Source organism: Euleptes europaea, chromosome 2, assembly GCF_029931775.1.
Source record: "Euleptes europaea isolate rEulEur1 chromosome 2, rEulEur1.hap1, whole genome shotgun sequence".
In the NCBI taxonomy this organism is placed as follows: Eukaryota; Metazoa; Chordata; class Lepidosauria; order Squamata; family Sphaerodactylidae; genus Euleptes; species Euleptes europaea.
In genome coordinates this window covers 61,457,808-61,473,516 of record NC_079313.1, presented here as the reverse complement: position 1 = coordinate 61,473,516, position 15,709 = coordinate 61,457,808, and the positions used below count along the sequence as shown (strand labels likewise).

The 15,709-nt window shown below is 46.0% G+C and overlaps 3 protein-coding genes across 4 annotated transcripts in view; 1 reads left to right on the top strand and 2 right to left on the bottom strand.

Annotated features, from left to right (window-relative positions):
• The window catches only part of ANKRD13C (ankyrin repeat domain 13C), a 31,524-nt gene extending 27,987 nt beyond the window's left edge, over positions 1–3,537 (bottom strand). For both annotated transcript variants that reach the window (XM_056844288.1, XM_056844289.1), the window contains exon 1: positions 3,159–3,537. In XM_056844288.1, the coding sequence (XP_056700266.1) occupies positions 3,159–3,498 (340 nt within the window). In that variant the 5' untranslated portion in view covers positions 3,499–3,537. The remainder of the gene's footprint in view (positions 1–3,158) is intronic.
• The window catches only part of LRRC40 (leucine rich repeat containing 40), a 130,462-nt gene that overhangs the window by 92,514 nt on the left and 22,239 nt on the right, over positions 1–15,709 (bottom strand). The gene's annotated exons all lie outside the window — the stretch shown is intronic.
• The window catches only part of CTH (cystathionine gamma-lyase), a 30,684-nt gene continuing 27,417 nt past the window's right edge, over positions 12,443–15,709 (top strand). The window contains exon 1 of the mRNA XM_056844296.1: positions 12,443–12,610. Coding sequence (XP_056700274.1) covers positions 12,443–12,610 — 168 coding nt within the window. The remainder of the gene's footprint in view (positions 12,611–15,709) is intronic.

The window sequence follows — 15,709 nt, the reverse complement described above, 5'->3', positions numbered from 1 at the left end:
AGCCAAGTACCAACATTCAAACATCATGCCTAACTGTACTTAGTTGAGTACTTCTGTTCTCAACAGCCATGCATGTGGTGGAAGGAGAGAGGAAGCACAACCACTAATCAAATTAATGCCAGTAACAAACAAGCTGAGGTTTGTTCTGGATGTCTGAATTCAGACTTTATTGCTTAAGGTATCATGGTACTGTGATTGGATGTTCCTAAACACAGAGTTTTTGTTCTGCTATGAAGCTCCAGGTTCACACTTAGAAAACAGATCCAAAGTAATGGATTGCAGATCCAATGCCTAGTTTACCATCACTGAGGAAGCAAAAAGAAAAGCAGTGTTAATACCACTGTGGATCTGTCTGGCAACAGTCGCAACTCTTTCCCTTACTCCTCCCACTTAAAAGTCCAGGAATTTCCGCACACCCATTCAATAGATGTATATGGAAAATAAAGTAGCACCAAATAAAGTTTTGCTTGCACAACTATGAGTTCATGTACAACAAACCTATGCACAAAAGCACCCTATTTACACTCAGTCTTACAGTTCTGAGTCACTTGTTGGGACTTTGCTTGTGAGAATGCTGATCTCTATATTATAAAAATGCAATCATGTCAAGTTTAAATTGGTTATCATCACCTTAATCAAATGGCAGTATATTAACCAAACTGGTCACAGTGTTTGATGTTAATGGCATTGTGTGCAAAAGGACCACTGGCTATCTCAAGAAGATAATACCAACTATTATTTGAACAGGAGCAATTATAAATATGCCATTGTACAATTCTTGACATAGATTTTAAGTGTATAAAGCGATGATAAAAAGCAACCACACCTATATATCACTGCCTAGATATACCTTATATTGAAGCAACCAGGGCTTGGAACAACAAACGATTTGAGATTGTACATATGCAAATGTTATAGCTAAAATTTAAACATTTGCAATGATGGGGCTTATACCTTGAAACTTCAGAATGACTTTGCATCATATCCTTTGTATGACAGCTTTACCATATAATTGTTTAGCCACATACTAAACCAAATGGATACAGAAAATGTTACTCATGCAATTGTTTTGCAACTGTTACTGTACCAAAATTACTGGTTACTTATATTGGAAAGAACCTTACTAAATCCCTTGATTGCAGGCAATCTCCTATTATCCTAATATGTATTTATTTATTGGTTCTTGTAGGTTATCCGGGCTGTGTAACCGTGGTCTTGGAATTTTCTTTCCTGACGTTTCGCCAGCAACTGTGGCAGGCATCTTCAGAGGATTAACACTGAAGGACAGTGTCTCTCCTTCAGTGTTAATCCTCTGAAGATGCCTGCCACAGTTGCTGGCGAAACGTCAGGAAAGAAAATTCCAAGACCACGGTTACACAGCCCGGATAACCTACAAGAACCAATGATCTCTGACCGTGAAAGCCTTCGACAATATTTTGTATTTATTTATTTTATGCCAATAAAGGTTTTGATATTGATATTGATTGCAGGCAATCATACACAACCCAGTTTGCAGTTAGCAAGGTTTATGATAAAGGGCTACATAAAACAGGGAAAAAGTTGACAGTTTGAAAACTCTACTGAATAGTTACAACTTTAAATGTCCTACTATTATGTAAAATTCTATGTAAAATATGATGGGGATTCAAAACAATTGCTTATTAAAAGCCACAACTAGGGAAGGCTGAAAAAATTAGCAGGGATTACTATAAAGCCACAGCATATCTTATAGTATACAAAAAAAACTAGCTGTAATTAAAATTCATGGATGTGGTTGAAAGGCTTGAAAGCATGACACCCTGGAAAACCAAAATGGATAAGTAATAATGAAGAAATACTGGAGAATTAAGTTGCTTTCCAAAAACATCTCCAGATGTTTGAATGGGGAAAAGGAAGTCCAAATTCATATATGAGGGACGGTCATTTCTGTAGACAGAGGAAAGAAACATACACACAGTCTGGTCTAATGCATTTTTAATCCCAATTAATTCAACAAGAATTAAAGAATCATCTCCTAAACGAATGCTATTTGCAAACGGGCATCTCAATGTAAACTCTGGAATGGAAAAAGCAACGTTTCCATAGTTGAATAAGGACTGAAATTTTTGATTCCTGGTTAAGATTTTCCTCAGCATACTGAGTGATGGCTCATATTCCTTATCCCTTTTACAGGAACTAGAGGCACAGGAAGAATTGGTCATCACTGCACTTCGGACCAATACACTGTCTCAGAGAAAAGGTTATGCTGATCTAATCCACTATTAATTGAAAGACTAATTCCTGGATACCTCACCTCTGCATTGAATGATAACTAACTACTATTCATGAAAACAGCCTAGTTAAGTATGTTAACTATTGCAACCTTTGCTCCAAATTCTTCCACAGAATAAACACTGGAGATGTTTCTAAAATCTAAGCAAGTACAAGATCCAAACCAGCATTCTTCCAGGGGACGCTTGTGTGAATTCTTCAACAAGACAAACAGCAGATGGGAGACTGTAATTTAGACTGAAGGGGGGGGGGGGGAAGCACAGAGGGAAAGGGTTAATTTCCTCCTCCTTTCCCCAAATGCAGCTGCTCCAATCAAATTCGGAGGCCTCCACAGCTGCTGTAAAAGTAAAAATAGACTCGTTGGGCACATCAAGGCTCTCCCCTGACTAACCCGTGAAATCGAAAAGACTCCGTTGTCTCGGAAAGGTTTGCTAGGAACGCCAGGCATGCGGGTTTCGCCCTGGTTCAATTAACATTTCTCAGCGTGACACCACCCCTACCGGGGCCGGCGAGAGTCGTGCTGTCCTGCACCAAAGCCCCTTTACCAGGCCAGTGTCGACTGACACCCGCACCCACCCACGCGCCCTGGCCCCCAAGAGGAAAAGAGCAGCAGCGTCTCAAAGGCGACGCACAGTCCTGCGGGAGCGAAGCGATGGCGGCGCCGTCAGCGGGCGGGCCGCGATCAAGTCCTCCAGGGGGACGGAGGAGCGTCTCGGACGCTGCGCTCCACCCTCCGGGCCTGGCGGGCCTGAGCTCTGGGGACGGGCCGGAGGCAGCCGACCCCACCAACGGGTGGGGAAGGCCGGCGCGCCGCGCGGTGACTCGGAGGGCCCGGGCCGAGGCGAGCCGCCCCGCTCCGCCGCGCCGCCTGAGGCTGGGCCGCTTACCGTGGCTGTCCTTCTGGCCGATGCCCTGCGTGCGGATCAAGGCCGACAGGCGCCTCACGTCCCCCTTGAAGACGCACTCGTGGACGGGGAAGCGCGCCGCCGAGCACTGGTCCGGCTCGGGGCTGGCGGCGGGGGCCGCCCCCCCGGACCCCCCCTTGAGCGGCAGCCGGTGGTGGTGGTGGTTGGCGAAGATGCGGTGGCTGCCCGCGCGGCCGCCCTTGAAGGCGCCTCCCCCGCCGGGCGCGGGCGCGGCTTCCTCCTCGCCGGGCGCCAGCAGGCCCCCGTCCTCCTTGCTGGGCTTGTGGTCCCTGCGCAGCGAGCGCAGCTTCTCTCCGGTCATCGCCAGCGGCGGCCCCGGGCGCGAGGGGCCCCCCACGGGGAGCCGGGGAGCCGCGGTCGCTGCGGGGGGGCGCTCAGAGCCGCGGCGGCGACTCCCGGCCCGTCCGCAGGCCCCTCATCCGGGGACGCGCCGCAGGTCCAGGGGCTCGGAGCCCAGCCGAGCCGCCTTCCCGCCCCGCTGCCGCCCGCCGCTCCCCTCAGCGGCTCCGCCGCGCCGCCATCTTGTCCGGCGGGTCTCGCGAGATCGCAGGGCTCCGTAGGGCGAGATCGCGGGAGCTATCGCGAGACGGCCGTCCGCTGACGGCGGAAGGGGCGCGCGCGGGTCCCGTTCATGGGGCTGTCCGGTGGCGAAAGGCTTGGTGGGGATCTTGCGGGGTGAGGTCAACCGGAAGGGCGTGCGGCGGTATGGAGAGAGGTGGGCCGGTACTGCCGAGGGACACGATGTTAAAAGCAGGGCGGCAGCACTTTCGCGAGGCATTATGGGTAAAAGGCGAAAAGGGTGCGTTAGCGTCCTTCCTGAGGCGCGGTCTTCAAGTTGGTCTTCTGCAACAGTGTAGGGAGCGGAAATCAGGGCTAGGGGTTTACACGTGGTGGGATCTCCGGCTGGATTCAAGCAGTGGCAGGCTTTCCGGTCGTTTGTTAAAGTTCCCTCTGGACCCGTTGCCCTAGTACCGCCGCTCAAAATCGTGCAATTGTAGAATGGACGATGGTGTAGGGAGAAATACCAAAATGCAGATTGGGATGCCTTTCTTAGGAAGAAGGACTGGTATTGGGACCGCCAGTCTGAAAAGGAGCATGTGCAGAAGAAGAAGAGTTGGTTTTTATATGCCGACTTTCTCTACTACTTAAGGGAGAATCAAACCGGCTTACAATCTCCTTCCCTTCCCCACAACAGACACCCTGTGAGGTAGGTGGGGCTGAGAGAACGGTGACTAGCCCAAGGTCACCCAGCTGGCTTCGTGTGTAGCAGTGGGGAAACAAATCTAGTTCACCAGATTAGCGTCCACCACTCCAGTGGAGGAGTTGGGAATCAAACCCAGTTCTCCAGATTAGAGTCCTGTGTTTGATGCACCATATTTTCAACAGTGTTTATGAGGGGAAAGGGAGAGAGGATACGCTGTCAGAACAACAGTCAAATCATGGTCATTCTCTTCTCAGTAAATTGGGGGAGGCCACTGAGTCTAAGTAAGTAAATGTGCATAGCCTGCTCTTGTGTATACTGAAGGTGTATCGAACCCCATGGATTTCTGTGTAGGGTTAGACTGTGTGGCTGCACTATTTAGTCTGAAGTAACTATTGGCTGCGACTTGACGGCACTTTACACACACAGAGAGCTATTGACGAACTCAGTGAGGCAGGCATGGAATTATAACGTGAGACGATGGGGGTACATAAAGATGTGTGACATCTTAAGTTTTGGAGGGCTAGCTAAATCTTGGACTAACCAACAGTGTTATGTATGGGGTGGTGATGCTGATGATGTGCAAGAATGTGGCAAAATAATGATAACACTCATGCTAAGATGAGGTATGGCTGTCAAACATTAAATGCACAAAACTATAGACTGGAGACTGACCAGATGAGAAACAGAAGTGATTACAAAGAGGGAAAATCAAGGCAAAGCATATGAGTATCATTTATAAAATTATGCATGGTGTGGAGAAAATTGAGAGAGAACTTTTCCTCCCTTCCCTATAGTATTAGAACTGGGGTCACCCAATGAGATTGTTTGGAAGCAGAGTCAAGATAAAGAAAACAAAAAGATCTAGGAGGCCGAGGTTTGAATCTCCACTCTGTTATGGAAGCTTGCTGTATTACCTTGGGTAAATTACAGGTTGTGAGGATAAAACGGAAGAGAGGAGGAGGATGTAAGCCACTCTGGATCCCCATTGGGGAAAAAGACAGGGGTATAAATGAAGTAATTGTGTGTGTGTGTGTGTGTGTGTGTGTTAGTAAGCAGCCTTGAGTGCTGTTGGCATAGTGGGCAGGATAAATATATAGTTCTTCATCACACAAAGCATAATTAATTTATGGAATATGCTGCCCCATGACAACAGCCTCAAGCTTAGATGTAAGTTGGTGTAGTATAGTGGTTAAAGTGTTGGTCTGGGATCTGGAAAATCCAGGTTTGAATCCCCATTTGTGCATGGGAGCTTGCCGGGTGACCTTGAGCCAGTCACACACTCTTCAGCCTAACCTACCTCACAGGGTTGTTGTGAGGATAAAATGGAGAAGAGAATAATATAAGCTGCTTTGGTGGAGAATAAATGAAGGTGGGGTATAAATGAAGTAAATAAATAACAAATATAGCTGAAGATGGGAGGCAGTTAAAAAGTAGGCTGGTGTATATGAGAAAGTGAGCATGAGGCAGGGAAAGGTGAGAGGAGATGGGGGTTGCCAGGAGAATGGAAAGAGGAAATAATGTGGGGTGGAGGTAGAGGGGAAAGTGAGGTGCCACCCAAGGAGTCCTTGAGGGTTCCCTACCATGCAAGTGGGCCTAGCCCAGTGGCCAGCTCTATACAACTGGCCCATAGTTTTTCTAAGCAGAGGCTGCTGTGGGGAGGGAAGAGGGAAACCTGAAGACAAAGGGGCAGATAAATGTAGGTTGGCAGTTGGTGGGATGGGGGGAAGGAAGTAAGAAAAAATGAGAGGCTATGGGGGCTTTCAGGAAAGCAAAAGAGGAAATAGTGGGGGAGCAGGAAATAAGATGCCTCCTGTAAATCCTTGTGGGTTCCTACTTGTACTGTTCTAACTGAAAACAAGGCATTTTTGCTCCACATTTCCCTCTGTGTATATTAGCCCCAGTCTTAAATGTGTGTGCTGAAAATTGAAAACAAATCCTACTGAACTCTGAGACTTATTTGGAGGAAAAGCTTAAACTGTGTGTCACCTGTTTTCCTAATAGCTATTGTTTGATTTTTTTTCCTTTTAGAGCTGCCTTTATCTATTAGGGATGCAGTGACTAAAGGAATCTCTGTATATTAATTGCATTTTTAATTAACAGTGCAGTACTGAACAGAGTTGCACTGTGCAAACTCATTGACTTCAATGGACTTAAAAGGGTGAAATTCTGTTTGGATTGCTCTGTAAATCTAAGAAATTTTACATGATGAAACACTAACAGCTCATTCCTGAGCCCTGGGGCTGAAAGTCCATAGGTGGCGCGCAAGTGGCATGGGAGCTGGCGTGGGAGCGCTCAGGCAGGCTCTGTGGACTAGCGCGGCACCAAACTGGTGTCCCAATGGAGCCATTGTCCCAGGGGCCACTGTGGTGGGCGGAGCTGCCAGTAGGCAGCTTCTTAACCCCTTCCAGCCTGGGAATGCCCCCCTCCGCCTCAGTGGTGCTGCACTAGGTTTTTGCTGGCACAGCAGCGCTTTAGTCTATGGGGCTTTCCCCTCCTGTTTTTCTTTTTTTAATGTTAAATGCCCCTTTTTTCTTCTTGTGGTAGCCTCCAAACCCCTTTGGAGGCGCTGCTGCAGCGCCCAAACCACACCATCCCCGGGCGCTGCTGGGCTCAGGAATGGGCTGTAATCAATGTAATTGATTAAACATTACAAGGCTTATTACAGACATACATCCAGTCTGAATGTAGTACATTTATAAAAGCTTCCACATTCATAGGCATTGGTATTATAATTAACATCGTTCCAAAGTCTTCAGATTCCTCAGTGTTATTAATGGCAATTAAATTAGATGGCAACAATGCAAGCAAAGAACCCACATTTATTTACAATTGTCTGGAGTAGAGAGGGGACTCCACTGACAATTCTATCAGTTGCTGTTCATGCCTTTATTATTCCAGTATTACTGCTACTAAGGTTCAGACTAGATGTGACATAAAACAATGAATAGCAGCAATTGTGGGCCTCAATTAAACATGGGCCCACTTCCTTGGTAATTATTACCATTAAATAAAATTGGGCTTACTTCTAAGACCTGGTCAACTCAAGCAGCCCATTCCTAAGAGGGGGCAAATGCCCATAGTTACCGGTGTGACCCCTGCAGCGGCGTCTGTGCCACCTGCACCATGCAAACTGGCATGTACACCAGCATAGAGTGACTTACGCTGGCTCTCTGGACCATGGTGGCAGCATGGCTCTCGGACACTGCGGCCTCCCGTGGCTCAGAGGGAAAGCATCTGCTTGGCATGCAGAAGGTCCCATGTTCAATTCCTGGCATCTCCAGTTAAAGGTTCAGACTAGAAGGTTCATAGGGTCGCCATGAGTCGGAAGCGACTTGACGGCACTTAACACACACACACCAGTTAAAGGGACTAGGCAAGTAGGTGATGTGCAAGACCTCTACCTAAGACCCTGGAGAGCTGCTGCCAGTCTGAGTAGACCATACTGACTTTGATGGACCAAGGGTCTGATTTACTATAAGGCAGCTTCATGTGTTCATGTGTGTTCATGTGTTCACCACCGTTTCCCTGGCGTATCTCCCCATGCTAGTGTCCTGGGGGGCATTCCTAACCCCTTTCGGGCTTAAAATGCGCCATTTTCCAGGCATCAAGATACGCCTGCAAAATTCATGGTGCAGCCTTATGGAACCCTTTTACAGAGCAATCTTTTAAAACCTTTTTTTAGCTTGCCTCGCTGGCAGCAAATCGCTCTGGAGGCGGTGCAGCTCCGCCGCCTCCAGCCACCGCGGAACCATCACCACCCCCACTCAGGATTGCACCTTTAATATGTTAGTGTTCTCTTGTTAGTGCAAACTATAGTCCAAGGTCTGAAAGAACATTTGGATCTAATTACACAAGACACTGGATCTCTTGTGCAACATACAAGCACTGCCAACAAAAGAAGGCAAGACTCTTGAATGGCAGAATCAGATCTTAAAGCAGATGACATTCTCTCAAGTACTGTCAGGTATAAGCATTTATTTTGATTTAGGGTTCTGTCAGTATGCTGTTTGCACACTAAGACAAAGTATGTAACCTGAAGTTATTTTATAGGGTAAGAAGCAAGAAAATGAAAAAAATATTATTTTATTCTAACACTGGGAACTAACAATGGATTGGATCCAATGCAGCAGTTCTGCAGGCACAAGCACTTCTGCCCACAAAATGTAATTTTCTTCATTCCTCCCACAGAAGCCCAAAATGCCCCCCAAGAGTTCATGAGTTCTTGTGCCCATAGAAATGCTGTGCTGGAAATGTGCTGCTGTCCCATGTATCCCTCCATCACACTTAGATCTATACTCTTTTTCTCCAGCTGCCATGTACCAGCAGTGGGGCCATTAGAGGGAAGAACGGAAGGACGTAGGCACCTCTCCACTGTGTCTGGATCCAGTACCTGCTGAGACCTCCCACACACAGCTCCAAATGCCATTAATATGCCTGGGAGACTGAGGTGAAACCTGTTCAGCTGAGAATACCCTCCACAAGGAACATGTATTGAATTTTGTTTGCATTTGTTTGCATTTAGTCTTCATTCCTGTAAGATGTTTTAGGACTCAGTTCTGGCTGAAAAGGATATGTGCTATTTTATGTATTCGGTGAATGAGAAGGAATAATTTGTTGGACGATACTTCAGTTCAGCTCTCGATTCGATGTTACAATGGAGATAACATCTGCTTGTCACAATAAAACCTGAGATGATAGCAAATTTCAAGCAGGACCCTCAAACTCTGAAAAAACATTCAGTTGTTTTAGAGTGTTAAAAACTGATCTGCTTATACGTGTTCTTGCATTGCTTTCCCCATTCCCATCCCTCACCAGAAAATTATTCTTTAACACAGAAAATTATTTTTTAAAATTTAAATAGATTTTTTAAAATTTAAATTGGTTTTTTAAATAAAATGCTTTTTGAGGGAAAATCTATCTAAAGATCGTTTATAGTGTACTACCAGGTGATCAAGAAATATATAGCTGGGTGTCGTCAGCATATGAATTACGCCCTATTCTAAACCAACAAATGATTTATCTGAAGAGTAATGATTTGTCCCACAAGGGAGGTCACGCACCACATGTCTCCAACAGTAACCTGAGTTCTGCCCCTAAGGAATGATTTGAACCAATCCAAAGTACATCCCTTAATCCCTGATTGTACCTCCATATATGTCTACAGGTCCACTGTTTCTAAGGCTGCTGTTAAGTCTAGTAAGAGCACATAAATTTATATTATTTGGATTTACATGTTCTTGCACGGCTGCCTGGGAAAAAATTCCGTTCTGAGCATGCACCAGCACAATGAATGGCATCAACTGATTCATGTCACTGCATGGGGACAAAGCAGTGCATATACCCTACTTGCCACCCTTTTTTGCTGTCAAGTCACAGCTGATTTATGGCCACCTCCACAGGGTTTTCAAGGCGAGAGACTTCAGAGTTGGGTGCCATTGCCTGTCTCTGTGTAGCGAGGCTGGAATTCCTTGGTGATCCTCCATCCAAATACTAACCAGGGTTGACCCTGCTTAGCTGCTGAAATCGAATGAGATTGGGATAGTCTGGGCTATCCAGGTCAGATTGCACAGTACATAGCTGATTTTAAATTATGCATGCCCTGGGGCATGTGTACTACAAGCAATCCATCACAGTGAATGTGTGTCAGCTGTTGGGTATCTGGGCACTCGCCATAATGAGTGGTACAACTGCACAGATGCAACAAGACTTGAAATTCCATTTGTTTTGAAGTGTGCTCAAATCAAGGTGAGGTGTTCAATTCAACACAAAGGAGGCTATGTAAGCAAGGTACATCTGTACTCCAATCACATTTTCTGTGACATTCTCCAGCAATCCTGATAAACAGGGTTGTAAACCTGACAAGATTATCAAGAGATATATTTGAATGCTTAAAGCACTATACAATTTGTAAGTATATAGTTATAATTAATGGTATTTTATGTAATAAAAGCAGGAATTTAAAAGGATTGTATATTTTCCATAGTATTGTATTAGTACTATAAGATTAAGAATGCATGCAGCTGAAACAGTAATAGTCTTGTGGCATTAATGAATGTATTCTGACACAGGCTTTCATAAGAGCTCACTTTTAGGTGCATACTTTCAGGAGCTCACTTTCAGGGTGAAATGTTACCAGCCCTGATCCCTTAATACAGTTGTAGGGGTAGTCACTTACCAGCATAGTTACACCCTTTAAAATCCATTGAAGTCAATTGGTTTAGAAGGTACCACTCTGTTTAGGATGGTACAGTAAATTACTTGCAACCAAGAATGAGTACAAGCAATCATTTGTTAAGGTGGTCCAACATGTCACCCTGTCAAATGGGATGAGGAGCATTTTGGCCCCTGGTGAAGGAAAGGCTAGTTTTGTCCTACCTGGCAGGACAAAACAGACCACTGGCTTACTTTACATGGGAGAGTGTAATAGCTTGACTTTGTGAAGTCTTTATTTTTATTCAAATCAGTAATAAGTCAGGCGTATGCATTCTTGGGAATAATCACACGTAGGGACAAGCTGCACGTGTATTTAGAATGGGCGAGTGCCAAGAACCTTAAACCCAAGGCCAGTGCTACCATTAGGCGAACTAGGTGGTCGCCTAGGGCATAGACCTCAGAGGGACGCAGAACTGGCCTGAGGGGCACAGTTTTTAAACAAATTAAAAAGGTAAAGGTCCCCTGTGCAAGCACCGGGTCATTCCTGACCCATGGGGTGACGTCACCTCCCGATGTTTCCTAAGCAGACTTTGTTTTACGGGGTGGTTTGCCAGTGCCTTCCCCAGTCATCTTCCCTTTACCCCCAGCAAGCTGGGTACTCATTTTACCCACCTCGGAAGGGTGGAAGGCTGAGTCAACCTTGAGCCGGCTACCTGAAACCAACTTCCGTCGGGATCGAACTCCGGTCCTGAGCAAAGCTTGGACTGCAGTGCTGCACCTTACCACTCTGCGCCACAGGGCTATTTAAACCAATTAGTTTCTTGAAAAAAATGCAACTGACAATTTATATTTTTTATTTTAAGATAAGTACCACAACAGTGCTATGAAACAGAATTAATTATAACATCTTATAAAACATTTTGTGATTTTAAATACTGACAAAACACTTCTCCGGAAGTCCAGTGGTGGTGGGATACACTGTTAAGGAGGGTGGTGGATGTTAGGGCACTGTATATTTTACAAATTATATAATATAATGTAACTCTGATGGTTGTATAAGTGCTCTTTTTTGTATTTTTTGTTTTCTTTTGTATTTGGATTTATGTTTATTATAACTTGTTTTTTATTTTGTTTTTTAATTATAAAAAATAAGAAAAATTTATATTAAAAAAAACATTTTGTGCTTTTATTTTTTCTTCAAGACATCTGCTTTTCAAAATTGGTTAGCAATGCGGGGGGGGGGAGAGAGAGAGAGAGAGAGTAGTTAGCCTTGCCTATGGCGCAACAATGCCTGGCACCGGCCCTGCTTAAACCCAAACGGTCTGGTTTAGAAGTGGTGAGGCTCAAGGGCTAACGCAGCAGTTCTGCTCCTCAGCTCACGTGCAGGGAGCGAGAAAGCCCTCTTGACCTCCGGGGAACCATCGACCCAGACCCCGCGGCCGTTTCCTGGCGCTGGCCGCTATTGACCCGCCGGGTCCTTGACCGTCTGGGCGCAGCGCGTTTTCTCTCGCGCCTCATCCGAGGATTGACCCGAGGGGGCGTCCGCTCGCCGGCTCCTTGACCTCGCCGCCCCCAGGGCTCGGCGCGACACTCCTCCGCGCTGGGCCAATGGAGGGCCTCCGGTCGCCCTCCGTCCGGCGGGATAGGGCCGCCTGCTCTCCACCCACTGCGGAGCAGCGTGGCGGCGATGCGCCGGCCGGCGGGCCTGGGCGGAGCTTGCCCGCCTTAAGGCCGCTGCCCTCGCCTGCCCGGCCAGAGCCGCTGGGTGAGCAACGCGCGGTGACTTTGCATCAGCAGCCTCGCCGGCGCTCCCGCCCCGCTCCAGCCGCCTCGCGCCTCTGTGTCCCCGCGGACCCGTTTGCTGCTGCTGCTGCCGCCGCCGCGCCTGATGGAGAAGACAGGGCAGAAGAGCCCCGGCTTCTTGCCTCCCTTCCAGCACTTCGCGACGCAGGCCATCCACGTGGGGCAGGAGCCCGAACAATGGAACTCCATGGCCGTGGTGCCCCCCATTTCCCTCTCGACCACCTTCAAGCAGCGCGCGCCGGGAGAGCACTGCGTGAGTGGCGAGGGGGGGGAGGCGGGCTAGGGCCGGGGTGTGGGTTTAAAGGGCGGGGGGGGGGACGGAGAGCGGGGGCCCTTTTTCTTTCCTCCGGTCCGCGATTTCCCCGCGATGCTTACGCTTCCCGCGGCCTCCCCGGCTCCTCTTTTGTGATCTGCCTCCATCCCCTCTCAAGCCTTCTCCATCACCCCTGCCCTGGTAGTGGCAACCTCTTCACTGGGGTCCCCACCCCAGTCACTGCCCGGCCTCCTCTTCGGCCTGCTGATTCCATCCCTCCTTTCATTAACCCTCTTCTCGCGTCATCCATTCATTCATGTCACCCTTTTTCTTTCTTACCCTGTACGATCTGCATCCTGCCACTCCCCTGCCAGCCTGCTCCTGCACACGCAGTGCCCCGTGGGTGTGTCTTTTGAGAATAAAAGTTTCAGCTTTGCGTTAATTAGAATTGTAAAGCCTCTGAAAGCATAACACTGATATTAATATGAGATTACAAGAGAGATTGTTTTTGACCTCATGATGCCCTTTTATTTTTTTAAACACACTGAAGAAAAACCTAGAATCAAAATAGCACCAGATCTGTAGCAGAATCTTATGTATGTTTACTGAGAGGTAAATCCCTCTGTATTCAGTGGGACGCTCTCCTAGGTAAGTATACATTGGATTGACTTTTAGTATATTTTTATGAGGGATAACTAATCACTAATGGATTACCCTATATGGGCTAAATCAGGGGTTTCTTAGAGATAGCCGAAATTGAATTGTTAGAGGCCAGCAAGAAAATATTAATAATACTCATTTAACAAGAAAGATGAGACAGTTGGTAACTTCCCCCATTTTGGCTAATTTTCCCGTATCATTTTACATTATCAAGCTGACAAAAGTTATAGCTGCTCGAACCCAGGAAGTCTGTAGGTTGAAAAAAAATATTGCTGCATATTATGAAACCAGGAAGTGAGAAATTGCCTGAAACACATTCATGTTTGGATAACTGAAACACTCTTGAAAGCAGGCATCTCTTGCTTTTCAGGGAGACTCTGTTAAGAAGAGGATTGGTATATGGGGAGGTTATCCACTTCCACACAAGCAGTTGTGGGTGTAATTAAAGTTAGATCAACAGGTTTTTAGTCACTGCAGAAGGAAAAAAGAAATCTGGGTTATTCATACTCCTCTTGAAGTACCTCTTTGAAATACCTGAAAGATGTTTTCCTGCCATTTCTCTCTGAGTCTAGAAATTTTGCCAGAGAGCAACGTCCACCATGCATGAGGTCCCCTTGACTGAATTATGTAGACCTGCCATTAATTAACCCTGCACGTGGTAGGATTTGATTCTAGGTTAATTTGTGGGAGTTTTACTCAGTTGCATCTGTTTGGTGTTCTCCATGAAGATGGGTAGGTCTGCAGTAAAATTCCCACTGTGAATCTTGGTGGCCAACAATATGGGGAGAAGAAATTGTTTAATTCTTCTACGAAAAACAGCCAGTAGGTGTATTTTTTTTGAAAGCCTCTCATCGTGAATCCGTTTTCTTAGGGAATCTTGCCAGTACCTGCACATCATTGACTATTGCACTATCAGGGCTCTTAAGCAACCATTTTCAGATGGATTTTCCTTCAGGAACAAGACCATCCGATTACAAATTATTGCTGTCATGCAAAGTGGCATAGGATTGACCAGTGTTTGGATATTACGCTAATGGGTTGTATCTGGAATATTTTCAGCAGTCACCAAATCATCCATTTTATTTGTGGTAATATAGACATCTTAAATGAAATTGTTTTAAAAGAGATCTAGAGGGTTGTGGGAGTGGGGGACTAACAGGAAACTTAACTCTCCTAGTCATGAAATATGTGCATGCCAACACTTCCAGTCAAATGTGAATTTCTGGATTATCATCATCGCTCTGAGTGTTGTGGGTGGCTCCAAGGCAGAAAGGTAGCAAAGTAAGGCTGACTCACACTTAACTCTTCAGATTCCAATGGACTACACAACACAAACCTGCTTTGCCACGTACCTAGTCCTTTTAATGACACAGCATTGTATAGAAATTGCATAAGCAAGTGGGCAGCTTTCCAAAGTACTGTATTATTTGTTTGTTATTTCAGGTTGAAAGAAAAGAGTACCAGTGTTTTACAAGCTGTGAAATTTAACTGAGCGATCAATGTTTAATTAAAAAATCAGAATGGTTTACTAGTTAACTGATAAGCATTAAGCCAGGCAGGAGCAAAGTACAAGCTCAGTTCTTCCAAGACATTTCTGTACAGAATGATCTGTTCTAGTGTAAAGCATGCTCTTCATCCCAATGCACAGGCCACATTTACAGTGCATTCCTAAGGAGAATTGAAATGAATGGCTTTAGACTGGAGTAACTCTTCTTAGGAATGCACTGTTATTCCAGTCGGTATAACCAGAAATACAAATAATATATTATAAAGCAACGAGTATAATTGTTCAGCAATATAAGAAGAGATGTGCATGAATAAGAGTTGTTAAGGTAGACAGAGTTGCTTTTGAAAGATTTTGTTTCAGCAGGTCATGTTGCCAAAGTTAAGTTTAAACTAGTGGCTTGCCTCCTTTGTTGTGCTAAAATTTTAAAGAAAGTGGTTGCTGCTGCATGTGGTTCCTGATAGCACTTGACTGTCTGCATATAGGTATTTTGCCAAGTAAGAAAAGATATGTGGAATTCATGAAGTATATTTATAATCCCTTTGAGAAGAATAAAAACGGCGAGTTAATTAAATAAACAACACCAACTAGAAGAGCTGGTTTTTATATGCTGACTTTCTCTTACCACTTAAGGAAGAATCAAACCGTCTTACAATCACCTTCCCCTCCCCACAACAGACACCCTGTGAGGTAGGTGGGGCTGAGAGAGCTCCAAGAGAGCTGTGACTAGCCCAAGGTCACCCAGCTGGCTGCATGTGGATGAATGGGGAAGCCAACCCGGTTCACCAGATTAGCATCCGCAGCTCATGTGGAGGACTGGGGAATCAAACCCAGTTCTCCAGATTAGAGTCCACCACTCTTAACTACTACATGACAGCTTCAATTTCTGCTGTGACTCTTGAAAGAATCTCCTTGCTGGGTTTATGTGATAACCA